Source organism: Musa acuminata, unplaced genomic scaffold, assembly GCF_036884655.1.
Source record: "Musa acuminata AAA Group cultivar baxijiao unplaced genomic scaffold, Cavendish_Baxijiao_AAA HiC_scaffold_1036, whole genome shotgun sequence".
NCBI lineage: Eukaryota > Viridiplantae > Streptophyta > Magnoliopsida > Zingiberales > Musaceae > Musa > Musa acuminata.
In genome coordinates, this window is record NW_027021250.1 from 60,714 (window position 1) to 74,088 (window position 13,375).

General features: G+C 38.8%; 2 protein-coding genes and 1 pseudogene across 2 annotated transcripts; all 3 read right to left on the reverse strand.

Annotated features, from left to right (window-relative positions):
- Window positions 1–1,861: 1,861 nt before the first annotated feature.
- On the reverse strand, window positions 1,862–6,152 carry LOC135665714 (probable phospholipid hydroperoxide glutathione peroxidase; annotated as a pseudogene).
- On the reverse strand, window positions 5,131–9,233 carry LOC135665713 (receptor-like protein EIX2). Its single transcript, XM_065177369.1, has 2 exons — window positions 5,285–9,233; window positions 5,131–5,198 (listed from the first exon to the last, which is right to left on the reverse strand). Exon 1 carries the CDS (start codon window positions 8,118–8,120, stop codon window positions 6,177–6,179), a length of 1,944 nt encoding a protein of 647 aa, XP_065033441.1. The 5' UTR covers window positions 8,121–9,233; the 3' UTR covers window positions 5,131–5,198; window positions 5,285–6,176.
- LOC135665702 (receptor-like protein EIX1) lies at window positions 8,404–9,141 on the reverse strand. Its single transcript, XM_065177358.1, has one exon. The coding sequence runs from the start codon at window positions 9,139–9,141 to the stop codon at window positions 8,404–8,406; it is 738 nt and encodes a 245-aa protein (XP_065033430.1).
- Window positions 9,234–13,375: the final 4,142 nt, after the last annotated feature.

Here is a 13,375-nt window from a genome sequence, read left to right on the forward strand (position 1 = left end):
CTGAGCTAGAAAAGCTGCAGAGCTCCGTCGCCATGATTCAAGCTGTACTGAATGATGCACAGGAGAGGCAACAGATTAGGAACGTGGTGAAGCATTTGCTGAATGAGCTCAGCCAGGCTGCATATGATGCAAATGATATCTTGGACGAGGTGGCAACCGAACGCCAACGCTGTCAGCTGATCAAATATGCATCGGTGCGCAATTTCTTGGCCCCCATAAACGCGAACTGTTCAATCGAGAAATATGCATCAGGGTAAAGGACAGAGAACACAGACTAGATTCCATAGCAAGGAGATGCCTCTTATCTGAATTCACTCAGCGCAGTGCACCCCTGAGGCAGCAGAGTTATCAGACCACCTCGCTAACTCCTTCCCTGGTTCTCGGTCGTGAGAGTGATATGCGAAAGATAAAAAATATATTGCTGCCATTGGCTGAGGTGACTGACCGTAACATCACAGTGATTCCTTTCTTTGGGATGCCTGGTATCGGGAAGACGACTCTCTCTTTCTCAACTAGTCTGCAATGATGAGTCTGTGAAGAACCATTTTGAGCTTAGACTATGGGCTTATGTGTCTCAGGATTTTGATACAAGGAGCATTACGAAGACCATCATTGAATCCATCGATGGTTTTCGGTGTGACTTTGTCAGCCTTGACAATCTTCAGAAAGAACTTGGAAAGAAGCTGAGTGGGAGGAGATACCTGCTTGTTCTGGATGATGTTTGGCATATGAGCCCACAGGACTGGGAGAGGATAAAAAACTTCTTCTACTCCGGTGCTCAAGGAAGTAAAATAATAGTGACCACCAGAATCGAAGAAGATGCTAACTAACTTCATGGCAACCTCACCCCCTGACCGTTTGGAGGGACTATCGAATGATGAATGCTGGTGTTTGGTTTGTCAATATGCATTGGCCCGAGATCGGAATGCAATGGTTGATGTTGATCCCTACAAGATGTATGTCGTCAACAAATGCACAGGCTTGCCCATGGCAGCTATAGCTTTGGGGTATAGACTGTCAATAAATGGAGTGCTATTTTACAGAGTGAGGCATGGGAATCCACCGGTGTGGATGGATACATTTCGGATGCTGTCAGCTTAAGCTACCAAATACTTGTCACAATATCTTAAGCCATGCTATAAAAAAATATTATACACCTACGCTATATATATATATATATATATATATATATATATATATATATATATATATATATATATATATATATATATATATATATATATTGTTAACATTCCTCTAAATTTGATTTCTTTTTCATATACCTTTTTACATATAAAGTTTTAATTTGAAAAAGAATTGGTCAAATCTGGATTTCTAGAAAAAAACTTTCGTATAAGATCTTAATTTTAAGGTCAAATCAAATGTCTCTCTCGTAATTCTAAATTATTTTTATGAATTAACGCAAATGATATGCTCTTGTGCAACAAAGCGTCGATCCTATAAAATTTATTTATTAATGTTGATAATGGTACCATGTAAATATAGTTGTGAAGGCCTTTATTGCATTTCAAAGCTTGTGAAGGCCTTTATTGCATCCACCTCGAACAGTAGCCGAAAATAAGAAGTTAATTAGGTCTATTTAATGTAAGGATTAGATAGATACAATTACAATTATAATTGAAGGACATCCATCCTGATCTAAATATGAATGGTGTATTGATAAAGTAAGAGTAATATATATGTCAAAAACAATAACAGAGATTGAAATTCTAAAGTTTAAATTTCTATTTTTAATTGTGTAAGAAACTCTCAAATTTATACAAATTTTGCTTATGATAACAACTTAATAACTTAGAACCCATGCATTATTTTTACCAACATCTTCTATTTAGTCAAGATGGACAAAATAATTAATTTTCAACATATTTAATGAATATATAAATTACAATTTTCATTCTCTTGTCTCCAGAATCCTTAATTACATATTTGAAATCTCCCGTGGTCGGATATATAATTAACATATTATCTTTGAAGCAATTGACACTTTAGCCATAGTCATATGTACTACAACAGTCTGCAAGCAAGATCAGAGGCTGCAAGCATATGTAATTTATGAAGGCCTCAAAAGCTTCTTGATATCCTTCTGCAAAGTTATTTAAGGTCAATCGTTAGATGATGGTATATTGTTGGCACCATCGAGTATATCGAATACGATTTGACAAAAGGTAAGAGGGATGAGGCGAGGGAGCTTTGGGTTTACCTCAGATACTCAAAGGGGATGTGGTTGGGGCATAGCGACCGACAACACGACCATCCTTGTCCATCATGAACTTAGTGAAGTTCCACTTGATGCCATCCCCCAAAATGCCACCTTTGCTCGACTTCAAGAACTTATATATGGGTGCAGCATTTTGATCATTCACATCGACCTATAGAAGAAAATTAATTGCAACTAGAAAGTCAAGCGACTGAGTAGGTTTCTCTCAAACATAATGATATGATAAAAACAAAAAAAATCAATTTATATTGGGGTAAACATAGGTCAAGAATGGTTTAGCTGTGAGATTTGCCTACAGAAGATTATCGAAGGGATAAACCCAGAAATTGAGAAAATAAAAAAAGCAATAATTTACCTTGTCAAATATCGGATATTCAGCTTTGAATCGAGTGCAAGCAAACTCAACAATCTCCTCATTGGTTCTTGCCCAGCAAATTGGTTGCATGGAAAAGCCAGAATCTCAAAATCTGTGCCATTTAAACAATCATCGTAGAAGAAATATGAGAACAAAAAATTTCATGACTGCATAAATTTGGCTCTCCTTTCCAGATAAAATTACTTCATGATGGATAGTGTGAACAGGCAGATTTATGCACCTCAATTCTATTTCATATGCTTCTCGTGGACAATTATGGGTGTCGAAAGCTGCAATTTTGAATTGCAGAATTTATCTGAATCATCTTAATAATAAGCAAAAGCCTGTTTTAGAAGATAAAGTTCACTTTAATTATCTTCACTCTATTTGAGTTTTATGATCCAAGATTTAGAAAATAGTCGATGAAAAAAGGATCAGGAAAGAGAATTTAACAAGTGTAAGAACATGCAGATCAACCAAAGAAACAAGATATCTGTTCCTTAATGTTACACATAACCTAGTAACGCAAAAACCTGTTGGCGTATTGAAGAGACTTGTGCTAATCCCAGGTTTACAAAGTCTCAAATGAAATCAGGAGTATTAAAGTTTCTAAAGAACAACAAACGCACATGATTTTATTAATAAACAAAGATCAATTTGATTTCCATTTGGCGTCCAATGCCACCCTTAAAATGTTCTCTTAATGCTAAGATGCTGCATGATAATAGCAATCCCTTCAAGCAATGTGAATAATGGTGCAAATAGATGTTCTGCAACAATTACATAAACTAAAATATGATAGCCAAAGATAGATAAACACATCCTTGCAAAAATTGTTACTTCACCATGAAACTTGTCTTTTCACCACCAACCAAGGATTAACTTGTTCACTAAAAAATGTCAATTAAATCCTTCTTTCTTGCTCTCACTGCTGCTCCATTTTATCCCTTCTCATAAAAGAAAAGCTACAGCCACTGAGCCATAATTTGTGCACTATTAATTAGTTTGTCATGGTCTTTCAATTGACACCACAGTCCAAGTTGCATAATAATTGAGACAAATCCAGCTCTTAAAAAAAATGAAATACAAGATACAAGACTCCTGAAGCCTCTAGTAATAAAGAAGTTTGTGGAAAAAATTGGCCAAATAGGTCTCAGCTTATCTTATAACTAGGGAATCAACATAAAAAAGCATATTCTTTTTCTGTTTGGTTCATGTATCAGCAGATGCCAAAAAAAAAAGTTCTAAGGCTAGCTATTGTAGAAGTCTCTGCCCAGTTATTGTGATGGAGAAAGTGCCAATTCAATAGGAATGGATTCAAAATGATGACACAACATGGATCGCGATTATAAATTCCTCCAATTTACATCTATTGAATAGTGTTAAGTACTCTTGGAAAGTTTGTTGAGAAATATTTCTTTAACAAGATCTGATTATAAGGTATTAATTGGTAAGAACAGGCGGTTGTCCTGATTACAAAAACCAAAATAAGCCAATTAAGGTCAGAATTGCATACCTTTGTCCTTGTACTTCTCATATAGCTGAGCCAGTTCCTTGTAGTTTGAGTTAGTCAGCCCACTAACACAGGTAAGAGATTTAGATAAGAACAAGGACAGATACATAATGAATATATTTTAAATTTTAAGAAAGTGAACAATGTTGAGAAATCGTAACAATCTCAGACAATCATAACCTTCTAACATATGTTAATCTGTAACTCGCAGAACAGAAGCAAACTTAATAGAGCTGCAGTACCATTGAGATGCAACATTGACAATCAGCAAGACCTTCCCTTTGTAAATGCTAAGATCCACATCATTTCCCCTGGCATCCTGCATCGGAAACCATACAACACATGATGATCATCATCAATCATCACCACCCACACTCGCAGAGAAAAAGTTTTCTTCCCCCACACTCCTTCAAGAATTCGTTCCGAACAAGAAACCAATGACCATCAAAAACTACTTCAAGTTGCATATAATCAGAAAAGATTAAATATGTTCCAAATAATCGACCACCACGGTAAACTCGATCCATCCCTAAAACCAAGAACAATCACAAAGAAGACCTAATCACAAGAAATCCACAACTACAGGGCAGTGGATCTTAAAAAGTAAACCTCCGTGCCGACTCCGGATGACAGATTAAAACAAAACCAACGATAAAAACAACCAATCCCTTGTCAAAATCCCATCTTTCGAGCAATCCTCCATATCGAACAGCCGACTCAGTCTAAAAAATCGATCTTCGAAAGGAGCCACCATCAGCACACTAAAAAGACAAGGAAACGGAGCACACGATGACGATAGAAAACATAAATCCCGTGGGCCACCAACCTTGACGGTGAAGTCATGGATGGATCCGGCGGGCTTGGAGGAAGACATATCAGGCGCGAATCCGGAGATCTAGAAAAGGCGAAGAAGCGACGCGGAAGAGAAAACGAGCAGCAGCAGCAGAAAAGGGACAGAATATGCAGAGGACACACGGCTTTGGTAATCGAGTGCTGCGTATGATTGACGCTTTTCTCTTGGGGTTTTTATTTATTGGGTAATGCAAACAGCAAAAAGAGGGGCCCCATTTGAACTTGGCCTTTGATTGGCGCTGATCGTTCACAAAACAACACCAAAATGAAAGAAAAGACAACTGTTGACGCTCAAAACCATATTAATAATCTTCTTATGCCATACCTTTTCAACAATAGCAACAACAACAACAAAGCATATGACATCTCACATGAATTTTGAAGGTGGCCATAAATGGATCATTCTTGCGTGCACATATCATCCTTGTCACATTGACATGCATGTGAGAGCCTCTTCGGCCCAATTCCATCAGCTGCAGCAGCATGTCCCCCATTAATGGGAGACTCATCAACTGAAAAGATCTGAGCATGAGATCCAAGAAGATCATGCAGCTGCACATTTGGTGGACTTGAGCTTATGATGCATCCAATTTGTATTTGATTGAGGAAGACAAGAATCTCAAACAAGAGGATCATTACATGAGTAGATCATAAACAAGAGTAATGTATGATATAAAACACCTATGCATAAGTTCATTGAGAGTCAAATTAATCGAATAAGATGGCCAAATCTTTTACAGCAGAGCTTGTGATTGCAATTGTGTCAGTCTTGCCGCGTAATGGTTGGGAAGAACAAGACATGCAAATGCATATTTGATGAAAGTAGATATCATAAACTTGGGAAAATAGAGGATGAAAGCAGATACTATAAACTGAGAAAAAAAAAAGGGATCTTTTAAACTTCTGATTTGGACATCAAAAGAAAAAGAAAGAAAATAATACCATAAATTCTATCTATATCTTCATAAAAGTTTTAACCTCCTTTCATTTCATATGATAATTAAAAAGGGGTGTCTATTTTGGAAAAACTAATTAAAATGTGCAAACTTTCTAGCAATCCCCAAAATTAGAACACTTCATATGGTATTACGATCTTGACAGAAATGATAAAAAATGATCAAGTCCAGAAGTATTCAAAAGTAGAAAATTTATTCAAGCTGATGATATGATATTAATGAGATGAACTCTCATATAGCAGATATTGATGTTCAAATTTATTATTCTTGTTGGGAACAACAACGTTTTCTGATCATAGAAACTTTCAGTATGGTAAACACATATAATTTGTCAAACATGTTGTCTATAAATCGAAAGTAATAAAGGTTCCAATTCTTGTTAAGTATCAAGGTACCCCAGACTACCCAGAAACCAACAACAAATCCTAGTGCCATGCTCGTGTAGAACCATATCATCTCATTCTCATCTCCATCATCTGGATTACTTTGACCTTGTGTTGTCTCACTATCTTTGCAACTTTGATTCAGAGGAAACCCACAAAGACCAGGATTGCCAATATAGATAGATGGATCAGTGAAGGTCAGAAGTTGATTACCAAGAGGAATTTCCCCTGACAAGTTGTTGTATGACAGGTTCAAGTGAGCCAAATAAGTCAGGGCAGCGAGGCCAGAAGGAATTGTGCCAGAAAAGTTGTTCCTTAACAAGTCAAGGGACTCCAACTGTTGTAATTTACTGATATTTTCAATGATTTCTCCTGTGAAATGGTTTCCAGATAAATTTAAGCTGAATAAGCCAAAAAGACCTGTGACTTCTTCGGGTACTCCTCCAAATAAGTTATTGTCTGAGAGGTTCAAGATATTCATGAGCAAAAGTGACTCATCATAGGAAAGAGTGTTTCCTTTAGTTGTAATAAACATATGCTCCTTATATCTAATTTGATCTGTCGTCGAACTTGAAAAATTTTCAATTACTTTCATGGCAGTAAAATTTCCAAAGCTCCTTGGAATAGTTCCCGATAGCTCATTATCTGCAAGGTTGAGAAATTGGAGAGAACTCAATCTTGAAAGATTTGGAGGAATATCTCCGACCAACATATTTGATCGTAGATTGAGGAACCTCAGACTAGTTAAACTTTCGCCAATCCAAGTTGGAATTTCACCTTTCAAATCATTATGTCCAGCATCAAGAATGACTAATTTCGTACAATCTTTCAAGGACAGGGACAACTCTTCATATAGACTATTATTGTTCAAGTGCAACGGCTGAAGTGATGCTATGGAACATATTGACTTAGGAATAACTCTAGATATGTTGTTGCTTGAAAAATCCATAATTACAGTACGTGAAGAATTATTCCAACAATTGGGGAGCACTCCTGATAACGTATTTTTTGAAAGATCAAGAACCTGTAAAGCCTGCAGTTGGCATACAGAGAAGAGAATTTGGCCACTTAAATTATTTTTTGAAAGCGATAAATATATGAGGTAAGGCATATTCATGATGTCAAGTGAAATTGTTCCCGAGAATAAATTATTTGACAAATCTAAAAAATACATTCCCGGAGGAAAATATGGAAGAGGACCCTCGAAGTAGTTTGAGCTTAAATCCAACCAGTCGAGATTATTTAAATGCAATAAATTGGGTACGTGGCCACTGATCTGATTGCCGGAGATACTCACGTACTCTGCTGTGGAAATTAAGCTCCAAAACCAGTTTGGCATAGCATCAATAATACTTGCATTAGACATAACAATGTGTGAAATATTTATTTGAGACCGGAGCCATGAAGGGAACTCAGGACCCAGTTTGCAGGAGTCCATCTGAAGGGATTCTAGCCGGAAGGGAGGAAGCCAATTGCTCTCGACCTTCAGAGCCAAGGAGTTGGACGACAAACATAAGTATTTCAATTCTGTGAGGTTTCCAAAATGCACCTCAGACATTACACCCTCCAAATGGTTGTACCAAAGGACCAAAGCAACTAGCTGAGACAGCCGCCCCACACTTTCTGGTATAGTTTCATTCAACTGATTTACCCCAAGATAGAGCTCTTGGAGTGATGCTAGTTGTCCAAGTGACAAAGGAATAGGACCAGAAATCAGATTCCACCCCAAATTGAGTACTTTAAGCTTCCTGAGTTGGAATAACCATTCAGGCAGCTGTCCACTAATATTCGTTCTGGATAAGTCCAGAATCTCTAATTTCATCTTGATGCAACCAGAGAAAATTTCATCGAGTTCTAACAAATCTTTGCTGATATTGATGCCTGACAATATTAATTTCTGCAGCTTGCACAGATTTTTGAACGAAGTGGGTATTCCTCCTTGAAGAGGATTGTTAGCTAAATTAAGTTCCTCGAGGGAAGCCAAGTTACCAAAGGTCGGTGGAATATTACCCTGAAGGTTGTTCTCACTGAGATCAAGGTGCTCAAGGCCACTTATGTTGGATAACCAAAGGGGTAATGTAGAGTCAATGAAATTCTCAGATAAATCAAGAACAGATAAAGTTCACAAGTGGAAGAGAGAGGGGAACACTTGGAATTTCACAGTCAGATAAGTATATCTCCACGATAGAAGGAAGCATGTTCAGAGCTTCCAGCCAGTGAGTACCATTTTGAAACTTAACGTTATTCAGGTTGAGATGCTTTAGAGAAGAAAGGTGAGAAATCCAGAGTGCATCACCAATGCTAAATTGATGGATCGGAGCCACAAAACTGTCATTGGATAAGTCTAGATACTGCAGATTGGAGAGATTTCCCAGCTGGTGCGGCAGGAGTCCACCCAATCCAGCACGGGAGAGGTTAAGATATTGGAGTCGATGGAATGACCCCATGAATTCTGGAATATTAATGCCTCCAAAATCGTTCATGCTTAGGTCCAGGTACTTTAGGTGCTTCAGACCAAGTAAAGAAGGCCGCAACTCACCTCCTAAGGTCCAGTTGTTGTATGGCTCGTCACCAAAATCAGAGAAAGGATGCGGATTGTGGAGGTCCAGCTTGACGACATGCCCAGTATGATTGCTGCACGTCACACCCTCCCATTTGCAGCAGTCTTCACCCACCCAAGAGGACAGCCTGTTGGTAGGATCTTTCAGGCCTCGTTTGAACTCAAGTAGAGCACTTCTTTCGGCAGGGATGCAGCCTGAGGTTAGAGCTCCGTCGCAGACGTTGGGTTGAATGCATAGGAAGGCCAATAAGTAGAAGAGAACGTAGACATTGTCTGTAGCCATGGAATGGGGTTATGGTTGCTGGTGCATCACAATGCAGGTATCTACTTGTATATAATATGGAGTGAGAAGATCTCTCTCCTCCATTCATCTGTTAGTCCATTCTTCTGTGTGGATGAGCATTAAGTCAAGGTCAAGCCAGTAAGTCAACAATCCATTTTCTAGGTTGACAATGATAGAAGGTGTCCATGAGAGCAAATCCATTGTCATATACTTGTAATGTCTAAAATGAGTCCTAGAAAGTAGAAAAACAACCATAATGGCAGCTTAATTCATTAAGCTATTTAATTAGATTTTCATATTTCTGGCACCGGTAGTGCATAGAAACTGGCAAGAAATTTGACAGAACAGGTCGAGGAAGCACTACCACAATGGCAGATGGTCCATATATATGATGTGATCATTCTACTACCAGTTCAACACTCGGTCCTACTTGCAGAAGCATGATGACCAGAATGAATGATAATATCACACTTCTAGCTACTGAAAGAGAGATATGGTGGTCCAAATTGACAATCAAAATTGCTGTCATATATAAAATTGCTGTCATATATTAAGCTCACAATTGTCACGCTATCAATGTTACACAGAAATTTCTGCATAAATTATCCAAAATTTCTTTGCATTCCCTCCTAATTCTTATACCCAAAACATAGTCTTCATACTTACCACCTACGCAACATTTAAGATTTAATTATTTAGTACAATTCATTTCTAAATTACGATATCTGTGAATAATTTATATTATATTCTCATTGATGAATTGTTTCTTGAACTCGTTCAAAATATAAAAACACATTTATGTGCCCCCATGATCAACTATATATATATATATATATATATATATATATATAGTCAAAGAGAGGCCTGCAAAATGATCTTTTCACAATGACAATACCAATGTGAAAATTTTATAAAGTTATGTGCCCCCATGATCAACATTTATGACACTACTCTTTGCACACACACATGTATCCTAACTAATAATAGTGATTAGTCTGAGTTAATTGAGCATATGCAAACATGCATAACATAAAAGGAGGATTTAAATATTTGATACATACGTGATATTTAAAATTTTGGTGGAATAAGTTTGTTGTATTAAATACAATATTTAAGTGACGGACTTGTAAGGCTGCACCAACCTGTAGGTGATGACAGACAGACGAGAAGCGTTCTTGGTGTTGAAACTTCGCCCATCTTCAAGTCTTATTTTAATTCAATTTGTTTGAAAAAGAATACACCTAACGATCACAATTTATTCTTTTTTCATACACCTGAAAATAATTATTACCACAACCATGATTCCATCAATTGTGAGGAAAATTGTATACATGATCACAGCTTATCTTAAGATTAATCATGAGAAATCTATGGTCGACAGCTTGCAATACACAACATCTTATCATGCCCTGTTTGGATCATCCTCCATTAGTCTGAAACTATTCAACTGACACTCAAATAGTAGACCAAGAAATCTTCACTATTAGGTAATCTGTCAATATCATCTACTTGTTCTTCACTTCGTATTGTTGTCTACCCTCAAGTCAGTCAACCATGATGCCTGATCTTGATAGAGTCCCAAAGTTGGAATAGCTTTCATCTGAAGACTCCAGTTTCTTCTTGAATGTGAAGGTTTTGAGAATACTGCTAAATAGGAGAAATTTGTATCTATCAGACAACCATTATTGATACGAATAAGAGAAAGACAAGATTTGTGGGCACCAAAAAGACAGCGATCAGCAGTTGCTGAGAAACTCTCCTGGAAATTGATATGATAATGCAACTGAGCAGAACAAGAGGATCCAGGAAGACTTTAAATTCCAGCTAACAGAGCCAAGTTGCTTCCTTATACTTTTCAATAGAAAGACCAAGGAAGACTGACGATTGCAAACAAAAGCAAGTTGCTCATCTACTATGGCAACAGTCAGGTTGCATTCCTCTTATCTCATGTCAATGCATTCTAAAAACTCTATTAAACTTAATTTTCCATTTCTTTTATCTTCAAGAATTTGCTAACTTTACAAAAATCACGATCATCTAAGCCTTAAGTAGGGAGCTGGTAATATTCTGACTAGTCCCACGTAAAAAGTGAGTAAGACTAAAATAGACTTATAAATATTTGATAAGTGTATAACTATAATTTTAATTTAAATATTTTGATCAATAATTTGATTTGGTTCAAAAAATTTGGGGGAGAATGTAACGGACAAACTTCTAAACAAGATGTTGGATGTAATGCTTATGTCTGTCCGTTGTCTTTTGGCATGTTCATGCCTTGTACAGCAGGTAGAGGGGCGGCCGAAGGCTAAATAGTCCCATGTTAGTTGGGTTGGTGGCCTCTTTAGGCTTGTAAATAAAGGTTGTGTCATGTGGACACGTGCGAGAGCTTTTCGGTCTGTAATGGACCATTTTACCCTTTGTTGTGCCACTGTTCAGAGCTTGTAAAGTCTGTTTGTAATTTGCATTGTCTATGATGTGTTTTTCGGACATGTTTGCTTGTGGATCCCGATTGAGGCGTTCTCTTTAACCCGTTCTCTCTTTTGTTGGTCCTAAGGGACAATGGGAGGCTTCGGGGAGGCTGACCTTTGCGGACGGACGCGCGAGGGTGCCGCACGCCTTAGGCAAAACCAGCTAAGGTCGTGACATTATGGTATCAGAGCGGGACAAGCACTCATAGAAACACTTGACATGCAAACGTGGGGGACCTAGTGGGGCTGCGTTAAGGGCAGTCAGCACACGCGCGACCGTTTGAGGGAAAACGGGCATGGAGATGTAGGGAAAAGAGTCGCTCAGAGGAGCGAGCATCTGAGATTGGCATTCAGAGGAATGGCCAACCCTTCGCGCAAGAGGCACCACGAGAACAGGCAAGCTTGGAAGAATTTGGAGCGCACAAAGGTTGGGATGGCTGAGTTTGAGCTACGGCTCAACGTTGACAACTATACTTGATGGTGCTCTAGGCAAGCGAGGCGCTTGGCAAGAATGAGACCATTCAAGGTGGAATGAGTTGCTCAACGACCAAAAGAGTTGTGCAAAGCTCACAGAGGTGATGGGAATTGCTAACTCGAAGAATTTGGTACTCATGCATGGGCTTGTATGCGGACGATGGAATGTTCGTGGCCATCCCAAGGCGACCGAGACTCGGCGCCATGGAGCATTGAAACTTTCTCTTCGGCATGTGAAGGATACGTCCGTAGGAGGCTGAAGTGTGCAATGAGTTCAGTATGTTGCTAGGCCTTGAGGGGTGCAGCGGGGGCTGTATGTGCTAGTCATAGGTGCCCAGCAAGCCAATCACGTGAGTGATGGCACGTGTGACTTGATACAGAATCTTTTTGCTTATTATATTTTGGCGTATATCACTTTATAACTATTGCATAAATGCATATATATTGTGATGTCCTTGGATTTGTGCAATGGGAATCGGATCGTGATGAGATCACGATAATGAGATCGATTCACCTTTAAACACATATCCTAAATAATCCCGGTCATAGGTTACTCGAGAGGGACATCGTGATAACCGGATAGACTGGTGTGCTGTATACCCGTCCATATGATGGATGCAGCTGGTCTCATAGCTGCTCGTGTAGGGACACTAGGGATACAGTACAGGTGCTCATTGGAGAATGAGTTCACTGATTGATCCGCTTACGGAATGCTGGATGATTGATGATGCCTTATTGTCAGACAACGATTCCGTAGTCCTAGTGGTGTATCTGGTTCTTAGACTTGAGACACCAAGGATGTCCTGTATGAGTGCTCCACTCTTTGATACCAGACTTATAGGTTTGGCTGTTCCCAGATCTAGTACAGCTGGTCATTGGGAGTGGTAGTCGACCTTACGAGGGCTATTGAGTGTCGATAGAGGATCATCCACTCTCGGTATCATGAGAGGAATATCCCATGTGTTCTTGCTCAGACAAATCCCTGGCCAGGGTCATTCGGGTTGAGAGAGAAAGAGTTCTCCGGGAGAATCCGATTAGAGCGAGACTCGAGTAGAAACCGTATGGGTCTGACAGCACCATGCTCGATATACGGTCTTTGGGATATTAGATGGATGAGGGACTATAGGTACATGGTAACTGAGGACAGACAGGTCCAATGGATTGGATTCCCCTGTATCGTCTGGGGACTACGGCGTAGTGGCCTAGTACTTCCGTAGTCGATGAGTCGAGTGAATTATTACAGAGATAATAATTCACTGAGTTAGAAGGAGTTCTGACAGGTATGACTCACG

Excerpts from the sequence above, each read along its gene's own strand:
- LOC135665713 (XM_065177369.1), bottom strand. The coding sequence starts at position 8,120 with ATGAAATTAGAGATTCTGGACTTATCCAGAACGAATATTAGTGGACAG.
- LOC135665702 (XM_065177358.1), bottom strand. The coding sequence starts at position 9,141 with ATGGCTACAGACAATGTCTACGTTCTCTTCTACTTATTGGCCTTCCTA.